The 23502-nt window shown below is 35.2% G+C and overlaps 1 protein-coding gene and 1 long non-coding RNA gene across 4 annotated transcripts in view; one reads left to right on the top strand and one right to left on the bottom strand.

The window, feature by feature from the left end:
- Positions 1–23502, top strand: part of SEMA3D (semaphorin 3D) — a 207468-nt gene that overhangs the window by 136025 nt on the left and 47941 nt on the right. For all 3 annotated transcript variants that reach the window (XM_082472481.1, XM_082472480.1, XM_082472479.1), the window contains one exon: positions 10002–10144. In XM_082472481.1, coding sequence (XP_082328607.1) covers positions 10002–10144 — 143 coding nt within the window. The remainder of the gene's footprint in view (positions 1–10001; positions 10145–23502) is intronic.
- Positions 15–23502, bottom strand: part of LOC309665804 — a 159703-nt gene continuing 136215 nt past the window's right edge. The window contains exon 2 of the long non-coding RNA XR_014266718.1: positions 15–4169. This is a non-coding gene — a long non-coding RNA (uncharacterized lncRNA). The remainder of the gene's footprint in view (positions 4170–23502) is intronic.

Raw genomic sequence — 23502 nt, 5'->3', positions numbered from 1 at the left:
ATGATTTTCTAAAGTTTTCTGATTAACATAGGACTTTATTTCACCGCATGGCACACAGCATTTCTCATTCCCACCATAAATACTGGGTTTTAGTGGAGGAGGCCTGGGTAGAGATTTCCTAGGGGCTATCTCTGTATCTCTCAGTATCATTCAAGCAGTGACAACATAAACAAAAGGGAAAAACACTTTTAAAACATTTCTTTAGTCAAAACCTCCAGATCCATTTGTTTACACAACAATGCGATCTCTATTGACCAAAAGAGAACCCTATTAACAGAGTAAACAAATTTAGAATATCCCCAACTAAGTGATTACTGTTCATTTCTTAACACTTGTGCAAGGCAGGCCGATCTTGTGACTATTGTGAAGGTTTCACAGGAGTTACTTGGTTTGACAGTGACTCCATAGATTTTACCAGTAGAAAAGCTTAGTTATCTGTTTACGTAACAAGATATTATGGCTTTATTTTATTTATTTATTTTTTAAAGAGTTTGCTGTTTTGAATAATGTTCACTCTTTTTTATTAATTAATTTATTTTTTATTTATTTATTTTGGCTGCGTTGGGTCTTCGTTGCTGCGCGCGGGCGTCCTCTCGTTGCGGTGAGCGGGGGCTACTCTTCGTCGTGGTGCACGGGCTTCTCACTGTGGTGGCTTCTTTTGTTGCGAAGCATGGGCTCTAGGTGCACGAACTGCAGTAGTTGTGGCTCAAGGGCTCTAGAGTGCAGGCTCAGTAGTTGTGGCGCACGGGCTTAGTTGCTCTGCGGCATGTGGGATCTTCCTGGACCAGCGCTCGAACCTGTGTCCCCTGCGCTGGCAGGCAGATTTTTAGCCACTGTGCCACCAGGGAAGTCCCGATATTATGGCTTTAAAATGAAGTATAGATTGCATTTCCCAGTCTTGGGATGGCAAATATCATCATGTTGCCACTCATTTAAGAGATTAGTCTTATTTTTTCCTTACCTGTGACATGTCCAGAAGAAGTCAACAGTATTGCTAAAACAGTAAATGTGGGAAATATTTATTCACTATTATTTGCCTAACATGCTGTTCTTAGTGCTGTGTGAAGAGAATTACAAAGTAAGAAACCTTTGCGTTGGTTTAGCATTCTCTTAATAAACAACTTTTAAGGGCCTGTGGCATACTGAATGCTCTTCTGTCCACTGGGCCTGCTGAGATTATAGGGGAGGGTCGCTGACCTCATGGATGATAAATGCCTGGAGCATAGGAGGAGAGTGGGTGATGGAGCCAGAAAGCTGTAAATATTTTCCTGAAACTACTGTGAAGTTATCTATTATTTAATTCTTTACTTTTATTTTATTGAAGTATAATTGATTTACAGTGTTGTGTTAATTTCTGCTGTATAGCAAAGTGACTCAGTTATTTTATATATATTCTTTTTCCTATTCTTTTCCATTACACTTTATCACAGGATATCGAATGTAGTTCCCTGTGCTATATAGTAGGACCTTGTCATTTATCCATCCTATATATACTGGTTTGCATCTGCTGATCCCAAACTCCCAGTCCTTTTCTCCCCCATCCCTCCTCCGTCTTGGCAACCAGGAGTCTGTTCTCTATGTCTTGGAGTCTGTTTCTGTTTCATGGATATGTTCATTTGTGTCATATTTTAGATTCCACATATAAGTGATATCATATGGTATTTGTCTTTCTCCTTCTGACTTACTTCGCTTAGTATGATAATCTCTAGGTCCATCCACCTTGCTGCAAATGACATTATTTCATTCTTTTTTATGGCTAATATTCCATTGTATATATTTACCACATCTTCTTTAGCCATTCATCTGTTAATGTATTTAATTCTTTTTTGTGTGTCTTTTTTTTTGTAAGGGATAATTGACATATAACATTATATTAGTTTCAGGTGTACAACGTGATTTGATACTTGTATATATTGCAAAATGATCACCACAGTAAGTCCAGTTAACTTCCATCACCACATATAGTCATAGAATTTTTTTCTTGTGATGAGAACTTTTAAGATCTACTCTTTTAGCAACTTTCAAATATTCAATACACCGTTATTAATTATAGTCACCATGATGTACATTACATCCCCAGGACTTATTTCTTTTGTAACTTGAAATTTGTACCTTTTGGAGCCCCTTCATCAATTCCCTAATTTTAACCAGAAAATCAGATCTTTGTTGTTTATAGAGGTAACTGATAATAGCAGGAAGGGAAAACTAAAGGAGGAGGAGGACAGAGGGAGAAGGGGCCATTGCACCAAAAACAGGAAAATGAGGGTGGGACAGGAACAAAGGTAGTGGCAGTGGAGGTGGACATGAGAATATACAGCAACAAATAATTGAAATAGAAGATATCTGTTTGGGAATAGAAGAATCCAAGGATATGAGGAAAAATTCAAGAGAAGATTTTGGGTACTGGGAAAACTTTGCAATGAAAGAAGTCAGTAGAAAGGAAGAAACTGAAGGAGGGAGGCAGGATACACAGTAGAAGTCTCAGTGGATTGAATGCAGGCAAATGATTAAGAATTAGCAGACCTACTATTTATGGTTGTAGGACATTTAAGGCAGATTGCTTAGTGGTTAATAACCAGAGGGACCACATAACCTGGTCTGCCTTGGACATTTCCAGTTTACCTTTGCTGTTCTTTAATTCTCTGAAGTGTCCCAATTTAGACAAAAATTACAGCTCTTTTTTGTGGAACTTAATTACCTAAGTTTAAATCCTGACTCTAACTTATTTGTGACCTTGGTCAAACCTTTCTGTGCATTTAAATTCTTTGTCTAAAAACTTGGCGTAATAATAGTATCTGTTCCCAGGGTGTTACAAGAATTAAGTTAAATCTTATAGGGAAGTCTGATGGAAGGCAATTGTAAAAGCAATTCAGTGTCAATATTATCATCACCATCATTTTCGTTATTCCTGAAGATGAGAGAGGTAGCACGGTGGGACTAAAGCTCCGGATGCTCTGATTCTCTGACATCTACTTAGCATTTTTAAGTATTGACCGCCTTTTCCTTCTCTCTCTCTACATTTCATAATTCTGTGAGCTCATCCATTCTAATAGTTTTCTGTGTTCTGTGTTCTTGTTTCCTAAAACTGTATTTCCAACCTTTTCCTGTAACTAAGTGACCTTAAAAATATTTATTTCTATGTCTTACATTTTCATCTCAGATTAAACAAAAGGAACTCGTTGCTTAATATGGGAGTAAAGATATCTAAGCCTTGGCCTTGACTGTACTACTAAAGTGCTTTGAGATTTATACAAGTTGTCTAGTGATCTTTTGCTTTAGTTTCTTCAAATAGATATATAAAAGACTAATTGGATCTAAAATCTAAAATCCTGTGAGTGTAACTCAAAATTATCTTGTTTCCCCTTTCGAACCTGCCCTTCAATACCTGTTTCCTGATTTTTATCTATCTTAACTTTCTTAACTTCATCCACTCAGTTACCTTGAAGTTATCTTTAATTTCTTCCTCTCCTTTATCTCCCTTTATCTAATCTATCACAAAGAGCCTTTATTTCCTTCAGAATATCTGTTGACCTTGTTCTTTCCATGGCCACCATCTTTCTTTAGGTCTCCATCACCTTGTCTCTGGTTTATTGCTACTATTTTATTGTTTGTTAACTCATTTCCCTATGTCTGGTCTCTTCTGCTTCAAATTTATTTTATATAGCATCTTTCCTAGTCACTATATTAGGCACTTTTAAAGTATTATCTTATTTAGTGGTATAATTTTGAGAGAATTACTATTTCCATTTAATAGTTGGGGATAGATTAGAAGTCAGATAAATAGTCCGTGGTTAAACAGTTATTGGAAGTGAGATTGAAACTCAGGTATGTCTCTCTAGCTCTACACACTTTATTCTTCTCATTGTATGATACAGTCCATCAACCTAAATTCTGTTATTGTGATTACCCATCCTCTGCTCTTGCAGCCTCACTACAAATAGGGTCCACATCACGATGCCATTTTGGGCAACAGCAAACTGAGGATGTGGGTCTGGATATGGAGACCATGGAAGGCAGAGAAAGTGTGGTTAGGCAAGCAGTGTGGAAGACCTAGACAGTCAGCTGTAGTCATTATTGCGAACATTTGCTAAGGGATGGGCTGGGCAGAATCAGAACAGCATGATGCTTCAGGAGACCCAGTCAGTCAGGAGCTTCTTGGTCCATGGAAACTAGGGCAAAGCAAGGGAGAAATAATAGAAACTACATGAGATTGTTATGAGGAAGTACCCAACATGCTAAGGGAAAAGACTGGCTTTTGGGGGGAGCATTTCTGTTTTTCATTCTGAGAAATGGCCATTTTCCAGATATAGTCAGCCTAGGGTCCAAAGACAGAGGTCAAATAGGTCATCTGGCTAGTGTCAGGAATGTGGGGAAACAAAAAGCAGTGATTGCTAAAGGAACTGTGGTGATTTGGGGAATATTAGACATTATCTTATTCGACCTTACATTTCACAAATTGAGACTCAGTATGAAGAAGGGACATGTTCAGGTCTCCTAACTGCCAGACCCATCCTTCCATTACAATACCAAACTTCTGACAAGAGTATCATATCATGTCTCCTGCATCTGGGAGCTTGACTGCCATTTTAGTGGCAATTATGGGGGTAAAGGCTCTGTTTCTTCCTTAAACTGGACCTGACACAGCACAGTAGCTGGTACAGGCTACTTGCTCTAAAGCTGCACTGTCCGATATGGTAGACACTAGCCACATGTGGCTATTTAAATTTAAATTAAGTAAAATTAAATAAACTTAAAATTTGGTTTCTTAGTCACACTAATTATATTTCAAGTGCTCAATAGCCACATGGTCTAGAGGCTACCTTATTGGACAGCACAGATATAAAACATTTCCATCTTCACAGAAATTTCTATTGGACAGCACTGGTCTGAAGTGTACTTTTTATTAATTATGTACAATAGCATAATCACACAGTATAATACATACCACATATCACAGTGCAATCCACAATCACATAATGCAACAGATGTAAATTTTCTTTACTGTAGCATGTAGATGTGAAGCTCACTCCCGGGTTTTGTACAGTTATTGCCAGGTTGAAACAACTGACAGATACTTGATATTTCAAATAATGGGGTCAATGTCTAGTTAGTTTCTCCTATACATATTATTCCATCATTGTATTATTTATTTCTGGTTAGACAGTTTGAGGATTTTTTTCTGTTAAATTTTGCTTTCTGTACTTTGATTTTTAGTTAAAAACCCTACTTTTACATGTCTGTAATAAACTAAACTCTTGTAAATGTAAACAGATATAATGTTTAGATTAAGTGGAATACAAAAATTAAATTAAATTTGCAATTGAGTATTTAACTCTTAAAATGCAGGTTTTAAATAATTAACCTTTTAAAAAATATGATTCTACATGAATCATTTTTATCACTGAACCGCTTAGGCAGCTTAAAATCTTTGATGCTTGTGTGTATGCCCTATTTTGTTCTTTGCCCTGCCTGGATTTAACCAGTGAGATCAGCTAATCTCTTCAGTTACCAGTCCTAGGATCCTTGTCAGAGTTTCTGTGGGACTTTGTCTAATCCATTGCCAAAAGACATAGAAGTATGAATCTTGATTTCTTCTTTGAGAAATTAACCCACCTATTAAATACCTCACCAGGAGAGACAAAAATTGCAAAGATGAAGTCCGATGGCAGTTTTAGATGAAGACTTAGATAGTTCCACACTTTTCTTTGTCAGCTTAATCGTAGAACATAGCAGGAAATGGAAATACAGATACACGTCAGAGTGGTTACTCAATCACAGTTGAGCTTTTATGAGAATTTGGGGATAAAACTAAGAAGTATGACCATTTGGAAAATGAAAACAAACAATGACGCCTCAGATGCATATGTTTTTGTTTTCTTTCCTGGAGTAGATGAGAACTTTTGTTTCAAATTTTCATTTCTAACATGTGGAGGCAGTTTTCATTTGAAGTTTCTCTTGGAGTACTGTTGTCTATAAATTCTTCTTCCACACAGAAGGATAACATTTTTCAAAAGTGGTAGGAAAAACATATTACAAGAAGAAATATAGGAAAGTAAGGAACTCACTATGTATTAAGTCATGGTGTAGGTGTGCTCATCTGGGTGAAAAGAGGTTCATAAGGAGAAATGAAAGTGATGTGCATTTCAGGCCATGAGGATTTATGCCATTTTCATTTGGCAGCGTCTCCTGGTGTCATGCTAAAAGTTCATTTGTGAAAATGCACTATTTCAAACTCCATCCCTATTAAGGCATGTGTTTCAAATGCCACAGGGGAAAAAATGTGCTATAAATAAAGCCCAGGTGTCCCTTGGTATGATTTTAAATTACTTAATTCAACTATGCATGTCATATACTGATGAAATGATATCTATTTTTACACAAACTTGGCAGCAAGGCAAAAAGGAGTTTCTATCATAAAATACTAACAGCAGTGTTCTAAGACACAGGACCACAGTTGAGTCTGGAAGAAAGAAAACTCTCTATTCTTGAAACAAGTATTTATTTTTAACTCAAAATTACTTATTATTTAAATCACAGAATAGAGTACTATTGGATACTCTTTTTTTCATAATTAGATTTCTTCACATAATAAATATTTGGCTTAAACACTTCTACCATTTAATTTTCTTACAGTACTCCAGTATAATTTCCTTATAGTACTTGAAAAAGAACCAACATTTAAAAAAGAGTCCAGTAAAACCAACAGTCACTGAATAAACACAAGACCATCTATGTTATGTATTACTTGAAAGTTAAAAGAAATGTAACTTGGAAAAGTATTCTATTTTGCCCCACTGATATTATAATGAAATTCCTGGAATGGGGACTGGTGTCATACTCTAACTTCTGACCATTTCAAATGGCAGTAGCTGGCAACAACACCTGGATAATGTTTCACGTAGCCAAAGTGGGGCTGTTCTGTGTACTTCTACAACAGACTGTGTATTACCGTACTTATTTGTTTAACTTTTAGGCCAAGTACATTCTGCTGTGTTGTAGAGCTATGTTTCTCTTGTCGAACTCTGCAAAAGAGAGACCACCAATCAGTTCACATAACTGCTTCTCCTATCTGTGTGTCTGAGAAAAGCTTTACAAGCAACTCTCTCCCTCACACTGGAATCCTTTTTACCTGTAATGATTTTCTGTTTCAAATAACTGAGATCTTATTTTCTCTCTGGGGAGAGAAGACTGCAAATTTTGTACCACTATGTTATTCTTAAAAGTATAAATTCAACTCAATCACGAAGTAGTTCTGATACTACAATTACAAGGGTCATTATGCTCCGTGGATAACTTCTACTTAAGTTATATTTAAGTGCTGTGATAAATTCTACTTGTGTCATCCCCATTTTAAGCTCATATATTTGTTAAGATAAAACAAGGCAATCATATTCCTGTAATTTCTGTATAGTTTCAGTTTTATCCCAGTTTTGTCCCACCCTAATTATGAAGAATTTGTATTTACTATCAGTCTTCACTCCTCCTGTCCATCCACACATCTGCATTACTGACCTAGCGTTAATGAGTCTTGTCTATGTCCTTTTCCCGTATACGAAATGGTAATCTATGGCAGTGACTCTTAAACTCAGCTTCTTGTAAGAATCACCTATAAGGTGTTATTTCTTTATTTTTATTTATATATTTTAAAAATTCACATGCTAGTGCCACTGGAGATTTGCATCCAGGTCAATGGCATTGAATTCAGGCATCTGTAAATTCAAAAAACGTGCTATAGATTATTATTAATGCCTGGTCTGTGTCGGTGGGAACCCACAGTTGTCTTTTTCTCTACTCATTGTTGGCAATCTCCTTTCAAGTCATTGGAAACATCAAGACTGGGCCTTCTTCTTAGCCATATCTTGGCCATATGTTAATATTTTCTTAATGCAGATTGTAACTGGTTTGAAGCGAAGAGGCTGCTCTTATTCACTTTTGTATTCTTTATCCTAGCAGTTTTTCTTGTTCTAAGTGCCTTGAATATAGTAGTAATTAAATATATTCTTTGTTTTCATGAATTTGCTAAAATCCTAATGCTACATTTGTAGGAAATTTTATTTCCACAGAGAGTTTTTTTTTTTTTAAGAAAACATCATATATTTAAGTCAAAAATTAGAAGTGTTAATTTGTGACTACAAAAGAATTTTAACCTTGCTCAGGGATTCAAAACTAAGTGTTTGTGATGTATAAACAATTTAAAAGAGGGGCTGGAGGGGAAAACAAAAACAAAAACAACAAGCCTTGAGTGGAATTGTTAATGGACCTTGCTAATTTAAGATTAATTAGAAAAGAAAATTTTTAAAAATCCTGTATGATTTTCTAAAATTTAATTTTTATGTAATTTAGGACCATATCAAAATGAGATTATTGAGGGCGTAAAAATCCACTGGAGTTCTAAGTTCCAGAGAAAGAACAGGGAAATAATAAAGAACAAAAAGGAAAAAGATCATGCACATATTTCCCCCCCCTCTCTTTTCCTCTTAAGGTTTCCCATTTAAGCAGAGAATAGACTGGATGAGACCCAGGGTTGACCCAGAGAGGCTGGGCTGATAAAGACTGAACTACTCATCACTTGGAATCAAACATTAACTTTTCTCTATTGAAGAGTCTATTGTGAAGTCTTGTTTACTGGGCTACTGACCAACTGTTCTACATTTGCAGGGGAATAGTAGTCAGTACTCCTGGAGTATCCGGCAATCGGGGCCTTGGTCAAAACTCTAGAGAAGGCAATGTTAATTTTTTTTCACCTCCTACTTATTATATTTATTTATTTTGGGGGAAACTTTTTGTCTTCTCTTGTTTCCTGCTTCTGCTTCCTAAAGAGTGCTCTGTGCTTTCTTTCAGGCATCTTGTATTTTCTACTTAATTGAAGTCCTTCATTCCTCGATAACCACTCTTTGTCTTCTTTGCTTTAATCAAAATGATTGTTTCTGAACTAGTATCACCCAATTACAAATCTGTTACCTGATTAACTCCCAGTTATATAAAACCAAGACTTAAAAGGTCCAGTACTTTTTAAACAAGGCATTAGTAACCCAAATTGACTTGTCATTGATGCAATTGATGCAAAAAAGGAGTTAATTGTATTGCCATTATTTTTTCACTTGATTTGTATTGTGGACATCTTCCCATGACAGTACATTTAGAATTACTTCATTTTTAATAACTACATGTTATTGTAACAATTGTATGGATGTGCTCAATTTTCCATCATTCTCTTGTTTGTGGTCCTAATAATAATTATTATCATCCCAGACATCCTTTTAATAATGAATAACATTTATTAAACCCTTATTATGTGTCAGGCACTACCAGATAGTAAGTACATTACATATATCAATTCACTTGATTATCATATCAGTTACCCTACTAGGTAGATGACATTGGTAGCCTCATATTAGGTATGAGAAAATTGAGGCATAGAGAAGATAAACAATTTGCCCAAAGTCACCTTTCCAGTAAGCGGCAGAAACAGGATATCAAGTTGGAAAGAGTGTCTTCAGAGCCAGCGCTGGACTTGACCCAAGCATTACTGGTTGTTTCAATTTTTTTTGGCAGTTACACAAAGTGCAACAAATAACATCATAATATATCTAAATTTGGGATATGTTTATAGTTTTTCCTAAGCTCTTCATAATGGACATTTTGGTTTAGAAGCAGTGACTGCAATCATAAAAAAGGAAAATATAAAATCATAGAATCTCCAGGTTTGAAAGAAGGACTTTTCTATGTAATTTAGTTGAATTGAAACAATTGTGAATCTCAGCCAGTCGTGTTCTCACCTGATGTCCAGAGTCCTAAAGAACTTGTTCAGGACCTCTTTGTGCTAATACATGTTCCTCCTTTGTGTCATGTTTACTTGTGTATATGTCTCATTTCCCACATTTCATTCATGTTTTTATTTTTAATTCTGCTGCTAATTGTTTTACATACAAAAGACACCAGTACTATCGTGGCTGAATTATTTCAGTATTTTAATGTATAGCTTCTTTTCTTCCAAACAGGAGCAAAATTTATTGGAACTTTCCCCATCCCAGACACCTATAATCCAGATGATGATAAAATATATTTCTTCTTTCGTGAATCATCTCAAGAAGGGAGTACTTCTGATAAGACCATCCTTTCTCGAGTTGGAAGAGTTTGTAAGGCAAGATATATTTATTCCACTTAAGGCATATGTGTATGTGTATGAATAATTAACTATGTAATGTTGAAGTTAATTCCATTATTCATAAATGGTAGAATAAATTCATATTATCTTACATGTATAATTTTTGAGATCCAAAAGTAAAAAGAAAAAAGAAGGATGCAAAATTTTCCAATATTACAAATTATTTTTTCTAGTCCCTGAGCTATTCCCCAGGTTTGAGTTAGATCTCTTGGGCAGCTTGCTCCCTTTATTGGTGGGCTATCCCTTTGCCAGTTATTACTGTTCCCAGTAAGATCACTGCATTGTCCTGATCCATGGAAGTTAAAATGTTTTGTACATTAAATAATTTTATTTTGAAATTGAAAGTAACTTAGCATACTCACTAGAGTTCCTTAAACACTAACAGAATCATATCCCATATATTTTTTTAAATTAATTAATTAATTAATTTATGGCTGTGTTGGGTCTTCGTTTCTGTGCGAGGGCTTTCTCTAGTTGTGGCAAGCGGGGGCCACTCTTGATCGCGGTGCGCGGGCCTCTTCACTATCGCGGCCTCTCTTGTTGCGGAACACAGGCTCCAGACGCGCAGGCTCAGTAGCTGTGGCTCACGGGCCTAGTTGCTCCGCGGCATGTGGGATCTTCCCAGACCAGGGCTCGAACCCGTGTCCCCTGCGTTGGCAGGCAGACTCTCAACCACTGCGCCACCAGGGAAGCCCCATATCCCATATTTTTATCATAACACATTACATGTAAAATTATGTATCTTTACGTGAATCAAATAAGTTGAAAATGCAGTTATATAGTCTTATTATTAAAATACTTTCTAGAGCATTAACCTAGATTAGGTTCTGAGAGAAGAATGGGATAGGGAGGAAAAAAAAACAATCCAAAAGGCAAAACATTTATCTTGAAGAACACTGAAATTTGCTTTTTAATATTGCCATTTTGTGAAAATTACAGGAAAACAGCAACTCTATGAAACACTTCCATTTTGTGCCATCAAAGTTCTCATTTGAGTGAATACAAGCTTTATAGAATAAAAATGCTACTGGAATCATACTTTTCAGTATATTCTTTTGTTAGTTGGACTTATCTTCACTGAAATCACTTTTCTTACATGACCAGACACCTTCAGCATTAACTCAGTTATTAAGAGGAAAAGCTGTTAACTTAATAAATACTCTCAGCGGGAAGCTTTCTTTGGTCTTGTACAAACTTTTCATTTTCTTCCATCGGAGCCTATCACTTTTTTTTCTCAATCTGTGCCCTCAGGCTTTTGAACACTTCCAGGGACAGAAATATAAACCATCATTGCACTTAAGAGTGCTAATGATAACATGGCTTTTGAATGAGACCAAACTTGTGAGCGCAGATCATTCTTTACCTAGTGTCCTAGCCAGTAATGCCGTCTCCCACTGATCCCTTCACCCCCAGGGGACAGATTCTCTAAAAAGCATCCTCATTCTTTCAGAGTCTAAGAATTCACAGTCATTTCTCTTGAAGCCTCTCACCGAGAGATGAATGGCCATTGCTTGGAGTAGTCGTAGCGTGTGAGTGTACTGAAGCATGCCTTAGAACAACAGTACCCCAGCCGCAAAGCTGTGCTGTGGATGGACAGCATTTGTATAAACGAGCCACGTTAAGTATGTCATAAGAGATTTACAATCAATTAAATGTATCTTAAGAGTCACTTTGTGATGAGCACATGTATAACAAGTGTGTGTTTTGTGAAGCAGTTCAATACTTATTTCTTGATAGGTCAAATCCATTTGATAGAAATTCATTTATAACAAAGTAATGTTTTTACCCTCATACTAAATATATTGCAAGTTAATTTTAGAGGTGGAGAAACGTATTAAGGAAAAATTTAGCTGCCCCATTTATAAATTTGTATCATAAAAATACAATCTAGACTTTAAGTATCAGCCATGGGATATTTTATTTATGAAAAAACTCCTACAGAACTGCAAAGACAGAATTGTAGTACATAAGTCTTCCCACCACAAAAAACTCTGAGGCCACACAGCAAGATTTTGTCATGCTATTGTGTTTGGATAAAAAGCTAACAAATTGTGATATCAAATAAGGACTTGTGATGGATGAATTTCCTTAAAAGAAAAAGAGAGATAATAGAGGTTCTTCTTAAATTGATGTATCTCTTTACTCAATCCCTGTCTTCAATTAGCACCCTCTTCAGCATTTCCCACTACACATATGATCCACTGGTCAATGTTTACAATATTTGGTTCTAAATGCATCTTTGTAATTTCTTAATTGCATCCCACCCTGCCCAAGTTACTAACTTTATTTATTAATTAGGATTAAAGTGCAGTAAAAAGTGAGCACTCATAAGTGGAGATTTCACTGTCGAGATTAAAAATGACTTGACGTCTTTAAAAAAAAAATGTCCTGCAAAACAATAACAAGTTTAAATTTAAAAAGAGCTTTTCAGCATCATTGTTGCTGTTACACATTATTTTCACATAAAAAATGTTCTTGTGACATTTTGGGGAACATATTTATTCCTCTCTGTTTCATTTTTTTCATCCCATGAGGCTATTATAATATTGTTTTTCTGTTTTCAACAGGTAGTAATGTAATGTACGTCTATGCTGTGAAACAAAATTAAGTTCAATAGATATAAACAAAGCTAAGAAGGAAGAGAGCATGCTAGAGAGAGTTGAGAGTAACCGTGTACACTGTTCTGAATCTACAGAGCTTTTCAGTAACATGAGTCCTTTATACTATTTGTTCCACCAGGATATTTCCACAGTACCTATTTATTTGGAAATATTAAGGTTTTTTTGTTCTTGTTATTATTGTTTGTTTTCATTTTTACCTGATAACCTTCAGGCCAATGAAAAACTGCTGACAGTTTAAGAGCTCCCTATGTCTTCAGCTACTAAACTAAAGTAAAAGTTGTTTTATTGACCTGTCAAAGACATTACTGTTAGAGTGAGTAGTATATAGTGATTGGTGGGGAGGAGCTTTTGGAAATAAGCAAAAATTACACAAAATGAACAAAGAATTGTTTACAGGATAAGGGTGAATCTCTTCCATTTTGTAACCCACTCCTTCATTATTTTATCATTTCATTATTTCAACAACAAGAAAATATAAGTTCTGTGCAAAGTGCAGACACTGGGAGGTAAGTAAACCACTGTCCCTTTTCTTTAAAACCTTAGAGTACAGTGAGGGTAATAGAGACATAAACAGATAATCACAATATAATGTGATCGAGGTCAGACTGAGAACTCTGTGCATTCAGTGAAGCTCAAAAAGTGAGTCCTACAGGGGTAGGACATCATACTTGTACTTACTGAGTTTATAACCTAGTGCACGATATATGCATTAAACAAGAAAGCACACAGATTAACGTATAACTGGAAGGTGTGATAACTGCTATAATGGAAAAATCACAGGGTCAATTAGGAAGAATAGGTGGGCTTTCGATTGTATATGGAAGGTCTCTCTGAGAAAGTGACTTTTGAATCAGATGATAAAAATGATTAGGAAATTGCAGGGCAAAGGTGACAGGGATGGGGAAGAATATTCCAGGCAGAAGGAAAAGCACATGTGAATTCTCAGAGGTGGGAAAAAGCACTCAAGGAATAAAAAGAGGTTTACTGTGACTGGAGCAAAACAAACAACTGGAAAATTAGCAGGATAGTGATTGTTTCCTTTTAAAACATGCACGAAAGTTCAACAGAAGTCTTATCTCTCCTGTTCATAATTAGGACTGATTGATAACCTCAGGTATTGATTCCACAATGTACATAAAAGGCTGCAACAACTTCATGTCCTATTAGATCCTCCATGCATTTTAATTCTCCCTCACTCCTATTCCAAAGACCTTGATACTATGCCTGTAGACAAAAGACTCCTATACTCTTAGTAACTGTGCTTTCCAGAAGATAAGGCAGAAATAAGGAAAATGCACAAAGAGATACATTCTGATATTTAAGAAACACCAAAAAAAGTTTATGGGCATAGATTTAATATTTGAACATATTGAACTTGATGTAGTTCTGGGTTATGCTGTCGTAATAACCAGTTAAAAATATAAACCTGAGACTCAATAGGGTCTAGACTCATGAATGTAGAAATCACTAGTGTATTGGTGGATCTTGAAGTCATGGAAATGTCTGAAATTGCCCAGGAAGATTTGTAGTACAAGATCAAACAAACAGCAAGGACAGAATCCTGAGGGACAATGACGTTTAAGAAAAAGCAGAGGAAAATGTCCACAAAGGCAATTGAGAAGAAATAGTTTGATAGCAGGTAGAGAACTGGACGAGAGTACTGTCACAAGTCAGGGATAAAAACGGTTTCAAGAAGAAAGCAGTTATCAGTAATGTCACACACCAAAAGGAAGTCAGGTAAGATTATGACTAAAAGTCACATATTAGTTTTGGCAGTAAGGATATAATCAATAACTTTTGCCCAAATGATATGAATGTTAACTTGAAGTCAAATCTAGACTTACAGCTCTGCTTTACTTTTTTTTTTTTTAACATCTTTATTGGAGTATAATTGCTTTACCATGGTGTGTTAGTTTCTGCTTTATAACAAAGTGAATCAGCTATACATATACATATATCCCCATATCTCTTCCCTCTTGCGTCTCCCTCCCTCCCAGCCTCCCTATCCCACCCCTCTAGGTGGTCACAAAGCACCGAGCTGATCTCCTTGTGCTATGTGGCTGCTTCCCACCAGCTATTTTACATTTGGTAGTATATATGTCCATGCCACTCTCTCACTTTGTCCCAGCTTACCCTTCCCGCTCCCCGTGTCCTCAAGTCCATTCTCTAGTAGGTCTGCATCTTTATTCCCGTCCTGCCCCTAGGCTCTTCATAACCTTTTTTTCTTTTTTTTTTTTTAGATTCCATATATATGTGCTAGCATACAGTATTTGTTTTTCTCTTTCTGACTTACTTCATTCTGTATGACAGACTCTAGGTCCATCCACCTCACTACAAATAACTCAATTTTGTTTCTTTTTATGGCTGAGTAATATTCCATTGTATATATGTGCCACATCTTCATTATCCATTCATCTGTCGATGGACACTGAGGTTGCTTCCATGTCCTGGCTACTGTAAATAGAGCTGCAGTGAACATTGTGGTACATGACTAGGATTAATCTCCAAAATCTACAAGCAGCTCATGCAGCTCAATATCAAAAAAACAAACAACCCAATCCAAAAATGGGCAGAAGACCTAAATAGACATTTCTCCAAAGAAGATATACAGATTGCCAACCAACACATGAAAGAATGCTCAACATCACTAATCATTAGAGAAATGCAAATCAAAACTACAATGAGGTATCACCTCACACCAGTCAGAAAGGCCATCATCAAAAAGTCTACCAACAATAAATGCTGGAGAGGGTGTGGACAAAAGGGAACCCTCTTGCACTGTTGGTGGGAATGTAAATTGACACAGCCACTATGGAGAACAGTATGGAGGTTCCTTAAAAAACTAAAAATACAACTACCATACGACCCAGCAATCCCACTACTGGGCATATACCCTGAGAAAACCATAATTCAAAAAGAGACATGTATCTGCTTTACTTTTTTCTAGCTCAGTTTCTTAACCTAGAAAATGAGGACACCCATCTCTTCCATGACTATTTTACCAGGCAAATGAAAGGCTTAAATGAGATCATATGAATTTGGATGTTGACAGATACAGAGGAAAGTACTGGAAAACAAGGGCTACTCAGATAGATTTCTGTTTTCAAGCAGTTAACCATCTAAGAGATCGACATGTGAATAATGTGAGTACATGATCATACCACCCTAAGTTACATGTCAAAAATCATGTACACACATATACACGTCATACGTACACACTTTTGGAGTCAGCTCAATTAACTGCTTAGGAGTCAAAGAGTGGTACTATGTGTATATTTTGGGAGCTGGGGGGTGGTGAGAGGCAGGTTACTTACCAAAGTTTACTGAGAAGAGATGGTATTTCATTAGTTTTAAAGGTTAAAATTATTATTACTTTGCCCTTATTTTTAGCAATATTTGTACTTTGAGGATAGAACTTATTTCTGGATAGAGTCAGAAGAATTTGGAGACATCTCTGGTGAAAATTATGTGAACAATTTGAACAATGCAAATGTTGGACAAGAGATAGGAACAGAGAGATTCACTAAATAGTAAAGAAACTGACCTAGAAGATAATTGACAGCCTCAGGATAATAAGTACCTTCATCCAAAGAATCTCCTTCAAACTCAGTATGTTTATCATTACAAATGGGAGAACACGTTTACTAATGAATTATTTTTCAGTAGTGTCACTACTTTCCTGTCAAACAACTTCTTCAGTTTTCTCATTTTTAAAATAAGGTGCTTAGCCTAGAATGCTTTCTAAAGTCTTTGTCAGGCTCTATAATTCTTTGATTTGAACAGTCAATATTTTCAAGCACTAAATGGTGCACCTTACACCCTGGACTGCTCTCATAGATGGTAAATTACACAGGTCTTCATGGAGAGGTAATAAATGCTGACTGAAAGAGTAGGTGAAACAGCATGAAATAAACCCTCTGAAAAGATTAGGGTCTATTTACTTTGCAAGTTAGTCCTTTCTGATACTATTATTTATGATTGTGTGATGTTCATTGCTGTGTGTGTGTGTGTGTGTGTGTGTGTGTGTGTATTTCCTTTCAAAACCCACCCTGTAAGTTAGTGTGTATAAATACCAGTCACTTCAGTGGGGCTTGCTTGCAACTTTCTGCCTCAAGTTTGTTTTGCATTATTTTGGGATTCTATTCATTTTTGGAAGCATTGTCCATTCGCTTACTTAGGCTAGTCCGCTCTGGATTACAGCTGCAGGTTATACCAGTTCTCCTTTTGTTCTGCAGTATTTCCTTTTGTCAATGCCAGGAATTCAGTTTGGTTGGACCTTTCACATAACTTGCCTGGGGGTCTAATTAATAGCCCTTTGCTTTGATTCTACTTGCACTGTCTATTTTGATATATGATCCTATTTGGACAATTACTGCCTTTGAAGATTTGTGTTTTTAGGCTGATGACACTTTCCGTATTTATTGATTTCCCCCGAGTTGTGGTTTTTTTGCTTACTTTCAGCTTGTTGCTTACAACCTAAATGAGAGATTTAGAGCCCACGAGTTACAGATGTGCTTTTGCTTCACTTCCATCTGTTTTCCTGTCAGAAATTCCTAGGCAAGGATTAATACTGTTGGCCGTAGCTTTTAAAACTTTTTTTTTAATTTAATGAACTCTGATCCTACCTGAAAAAGACCGCTGAATATGCCTAGATTTGCCTAAATTTAATCTGTTAAATCTTAGACACTGAATTCTTTAGCACAGTGTATTACCCAAGTCCTGCATTTCTAATAATCTTTACAAGTTTTTGAAGTAGTTAGAAAAACATGTTCTCCATTTCGATTCTCCAGTGGCAAATCAAAAACAGTCATGTCTAAACACTAGAGTTCTTTTTAGGAAAAAAAAATTTTTTTGCCTTGAAAGTCTATTCAGAAGTTATCCCTTAAAAACCACTGTGTGCAATACCTGCCATACAAGTTTTTTGTTTGTTTTTTCTTCTCCCCTTTGAGATGTCTGAGTTTGCCTAGTTTTGTTTCTTCTACTGCTAAGGTATTTCCAGATTATTAATAGATAAGTAGAAGACTTGTTATTATTTTCCTTTTATGTTTTTATTTTTAGTGATCATAACTTTTTTTGCATCTCAATGAAAGAATTAAATGAAATATGGTTATGACGTATTGCTGAAGAAGATTTGTAGGCTGAAAAAGAAAGTACAACATAGTTCTCTCATTTGATTCAGTGGGTTTAACTGCACTATCTTTCATGAGTTCATTTAATGTATTAAAATATCCTCACTTAAGCTCTTCCTCTCAGTATAACAGTGTATATATATATATATATATATATATATATATATATATATATATGACTTTTATTTTAATATATATACATGTCCTTCTAATGAGCCTCCTGGGAATCTTATTCTGGGTTTGACTTTTTGTTTCTACCACATGATGATAATAGTTTCAAGCTTCTAAATAGGCCATCCTGAATTTGGATTATCCTTATCATTATTATTGACTTATATAGCCCATATAGACCATCTGTATTAAGTTTACAGAATTTCTAAATTCTGTCCCTAGAAATAACTCAGTGAAAATTGAGGCAGCCCAGAGAGAAGTACATTGAACAATTGCTCTGAAATGTCAGTTGCTGTGATCTTACTTCAGAACTTCCTGGTGCACATGGGTCTTTAGGTGATTTGAAGATATATCTCAACACAAGATTATTTAAAACCTGCAAGGTACAGCAGTTATTCTAAATAACAAATCAGATAAAGAGTACGAATGATGTATTGAAATACAAGAGGCATTAAATCAAAGACAGAAAAGTATTTAATTGCCCTAATCTTTTTTTAATTTGTAAAAAAGATCAGTAGAAAGCCTGTTTGTTTGTCTCAATGTGATAGCTTCAGTTATGGAAAAACAAATGTTTTTTGTATTGTGGTATTTGGATCACACTTCACAAGAAAGTGGGTAGTGTTAGTTCAAGATAAAATCTCTGAGATTAAATGTTATTGATGGGTAGAATGTGGGAGAGGGGTGCACAAACATGCATAGATATGGTTTCTAAAGTGCTTCAGGGAATTCCCTTCTCTTGTCTGCACAAAGATGCAGAAGAGCTCCATTAGGCAAAATAACTAAATTTTAAGCAAAAGAGAATTTGTAACCTCTGACTTCACCATCGAACCTTTTTTCTTTTTTTAAATGCTTAAGGTGTACTTATTTATTTGAAAAGCCTGGTGTTCTTCAACTTAAACTAATTAATATGGCTACAAATTTCTGAACGCACATCTCTATTTTAATAGAATATACCGTGTTCACAAATGTCTTAGAGGTTTCATTGATTTATAAAATGTTCATGATTTAAGAGCATAGGAGCTAAATGTCAATTATTACACTTTCCAAGAGCTTCTGTTTCTCAATATATAGGTAAAAATGACAATATTTATAAAGTGCTGAGAGATCCTTGGAGAGGATGGTATATAGAGATAAAATCACATTTAACAGATGAACCCAGCATAGTGACCCGAAGGTCAAAAGATACACTCAATAAAAGTTCACGTGTGACAGCCTGTAGCTACTCTACATGTCTGTGTAATATTTATAAGGACTTGAGTTTGCTATGACAGTAGAAGGAAAATGTAATCACCATTAACCTGCCTCCTGACTGATTGCCCCATTAGGAGATACCAGGATTAGAAGATCACAGTATTTCATAATATGCAGCCATCACCCAATCCAATGATTCAGAGTTAACTATATTTTAAAGCTGCACATAGATTGTAACTTGTGTTTTGTTTTTCATTTTTAAAATTTTCTGTTTTCATTAATCACTTAAAAATTAAGAAATATTGCAAACATATAAAAAGCTATAAAGAATGGGAAAACAGGCACCCTCTGCACTCACCACCCAGATTGCACACATGTGGTCGGGCTTTTTTACATTTAATTTCTTTGCTACTTTCATCTGCATCTTTGTGTAGAGGATGGAAAGGCTTTTGGCAATCTGACCACAAAGAAGCTGTGATAAATAGAGTGGAGACACACAGAAGTGACCAGTGACTAAAAGCTGCTGATTTTGACATCTCAGTAATAAATCTATAGTGTTAGTGAGACAGCTGTGTTCTTTAGAATTTCACAAAAATAAGCAAGGAGGTGAGAGTTTAGTACAAAAGTGGTTACTTCCCTTTCAGCCCTCTTCTGGGCTTAAAGTTCTCAGGGGGGATTTTGCGGATTTGCAAACAAATCCAGGAACTGAGAGCTGGTCCACAAAGTCAGTCAACTGACACTTCCCTGCAGGAGAAATACAACTCCTTGTGAATTGAACTTTGCCATCCCAGGTCATGCTTCTGGATGTCTGTAAGAGTTACTATCCAGTCATTAAATGCTTATAATCCATTCCTGAGAGCTATTATCCCAGAAACTATACTTGTTTTCCGTTGACAGCAGGTGGCTTTCATCTTTGACCTGGATTTTTGTGCTTGTTTTTATCTTTTTATTCCTTGAGAGGCCACGCACAGCAGCTAGATGGGTAGGTGAGAGCATTTAAAGATTCTTTTGTTCAAAGGATTGCAATTTCCATTTGTCAGGTTGAAAAAAATATGCAGGTACAGTATAAACCTCTTTTCAGCAAATTTGGAGCTAATAGAATAGAGTTTTTTCATGGTTTGTCTTAAGTATGGTGATAATTGCAAATAGAAAGAGGGACGGTGTTTGAAAATGAGCCATTTTTTGTCACTTTTATCTAATAATGTGTTGAAAAGAGAATGTGATTGCTCATTTTTATGATGAAGTAGTAATATGTACAATCGTCAAAGGGATATTACGGAGCAAATATTTGATATTATCTGTTTATTCACTTAGCAAAATAATTTGAATAACTGTTCTGTGCTAGGGGTAAAGCAGTACACCAAACATGGTCCCTGGTATTATATTCATGATAGTTGATATATTTCTTTATGCATATTGAATCAACACTATTTTTTAGTATTTATTACTGACTCAAAATATACAAATATAAGCAATGAAAATTTTATAAATATTATAAATATGTAAGAAGATGCCTTAAAATAGACTTTAGAGTTCTGCTTAGTACAACTAGGGCTCTGCTAAAATAAAAACATATAGAGGCTAGGTATGAGAATTTAAAAAGATATAAATCAAGGGTCAAGGGAAAGATGAGGAGATAACTTATCTTGTATTTTTAAATTTATTTAAAAATCTCTTTCTTTCTGAATAATGCCAGATAACACATTTTGTCGCTGGGATCTTACTGTACATTAACATAGAATTCATTATTACATTAGGAGGAAGCATCAGTATTAACATCTGGATTTATATTTATTAACTGATCTGAGGATATTAGCAGTAGAAATAAAAGTCATGTGTAGAAAAGTCTGCCTTTGCATTTGCAGACACAGGAAATCATTTAATAACTAGCTGAAATATTATTTTTATTATTGAGCAATGATAAATAATAGAGGCACCATATACAAAATATAAATTTAAGAGCAGTTACAGACATGTTTGTTTCTAAAGGGTTATTATATAAAATGTATTGTATATTCATTTTCTTTCACTTCTTTGCTAATTACTAAATCTTTTATTAATTCTTCATTGTGTACTAAATTACATACAGACACTTTGGCCTGGTATGAAACCCTTCCTTGATCTTACCCCAGTTTACTTTTGTAACATTTTCCTCTATTTCAATTTATCCCAGTCTTCGTCTAAACCAAATTTGTCCTGGTTCTCCATACATGTTCTGAATTGTTTCACCAGTTGTTCCTTCCCCCATTTGTCCAGCATCTAGAATATTTCCTGAACCAATTTCTGCATGTGTGAATCCACCTGTAATTTTAGACAGTATTAAACCTTGTGAGGTCTGTCCTCATTTTCCCAACAAAGAAATTTCAGAGAAGACTCAGTTTACTGGGCATTTATCTATACGTTTATCTATGTTTTTCTAAAGACTTTTGTCAATTTTATTTTGCATTTTTAGCTATTCATTAATTATTAAATATGATCTTAATAAATACCTGACAAGCAGGATGTTAGTGGCATATCTGAAGTAGATGCTGGATAAAAGGAATAAGAGAATGCATTTTCTGCTAAGAATTAAAAAGTATTAGAAAACCAACTAGATGTTACTTTGCTTTCTATTATCTCCAAGTGTTAGCAATTAAATAGTATCAGTGACAGAGTACTACTGCCAGAAAAGTCTTTTGTTTATCCAAGTTCTAAACAACTGCTGTGGTTACCATTGTGTTTCTATTATGTATATTTATGTGTACATGTATATGTACAGTCAGTCTTCAACACACATGAACTCAGCTACACATGTTTCAAGGGTAAGTTCACATTGAGTTGGAGTTATTTAAAACTTGCAACACTGAGACATAGTGCAAATTATGAGGTGTGATTATTTTGTTCGTTAAGTGCAAATGTGAGTTCGTGCTAATCATTGAATTTGAATGTATTTAAAATTTTAATTATTCTTCTTTTTAAATTGTTTGTTATAAACCTAAAGAACAACTCAAGCAAACAATAATTATTACTCATTTATACAGAGCTATTACTTAAAATACTTCTGTTGTTTAGCAGAGAGGGATGTTAAACACCGTTCACTCTGGGTGTCACCGTACCCCCTTGGTGTGAGGTGTTAAGGCTATGAAGACAGCTATGGTCTCCATTCTCAATGACCTTGCTTGCCCTCCCTTCTCTCTCCTCCTCCCCATTTCTTTCTTCAAGAAGAGCCACTATTTATATGACTTTGAATTCTCCTGTCTGGAGTGGTCAGGTAGATGCTTTTCTTTAATTTAATTTTCAGAGATAAAAGAATCACAGGGAAGCTAGTCCCTAGATATTCAGACCTGAAATTTGACAGCAAACTGTTTATTAACTTTATGGAACACAGACTGCATGAAAGACAAAACTTTTTATAGAATTTAGATTTAAATGGAAATATATTAATGGAAATAGTGGCTTCATAAGTAATTTTTGAAAGTCAAAATTAAGTACTTAATGTATTTATACCATGAAACATCCTTATTTATTTATCATAAGCATAGCAGATCTAGTTGAGTCAAACAGAAAATCATATTAATTTAGTGTTCACAGGGACATATTAAATTAAAAATAAGAAAAATATCTCTTTATGGTGAATTGTTGAACAGCATAACCCTGTTTATTCTACCTAATTGGTATAAATGCTTATGTTTTGCTAAATGTCTAAAGAATATCTTTTTTTCATTTTTTTATCGAGGTATAATGGGCATACAACATTAGTTACAGGTGTAGACCATAATGATTTTATATTTGTATATATTGCAAAAGGGTCACCACAATAAGTCTAGTTAATGTCCATTACCATACATAGCTACAAATTTATTTTTTTACTCTCTTAGCAACTTTCAAATATGCAATACAATATTATTTACTATAGTCACCATGCTGTATGTTACATCTCCATGACTTATTTATTTTATGTATTTATTTTTTTTTGAATTTTATTTTATTTATTTTTTATACAGCATGTTCTTATTAGTCATCCATTTTATACACATCAGTGTATACATGTCAATCCCAATCTTCCAATTCATCCCACCACCACCCCATGCCGCTTTCCCCCCCGGTGTCCATACGTTTGTTTCTCTACATCTGTGTCTCTATTTCTGCCCTGCAAACTGGTTCCTCTGTACCATATTTCTAGGTTCCACATATATGCGTTAATATACGATATTTGTTTTTCTCTTTCTGACTTACTTCGCTC

The sequence above is a fragment of the Balaenoptera physalus genome (assembly GCF_965194825.1).
Source record: "Balaenoptera physalus genome assembly, chromosome: 8".
NCBI classification, from domain to species: Eukaryota; Metazoa; Chordata; class Mammalia; order Artiodactyla; family Balaenopteridae; genus Balaenoptera; species Balaenoptera physalus.
This window is presented reverse-complemented; position numbering and strand designations above follow the sequence as displayed.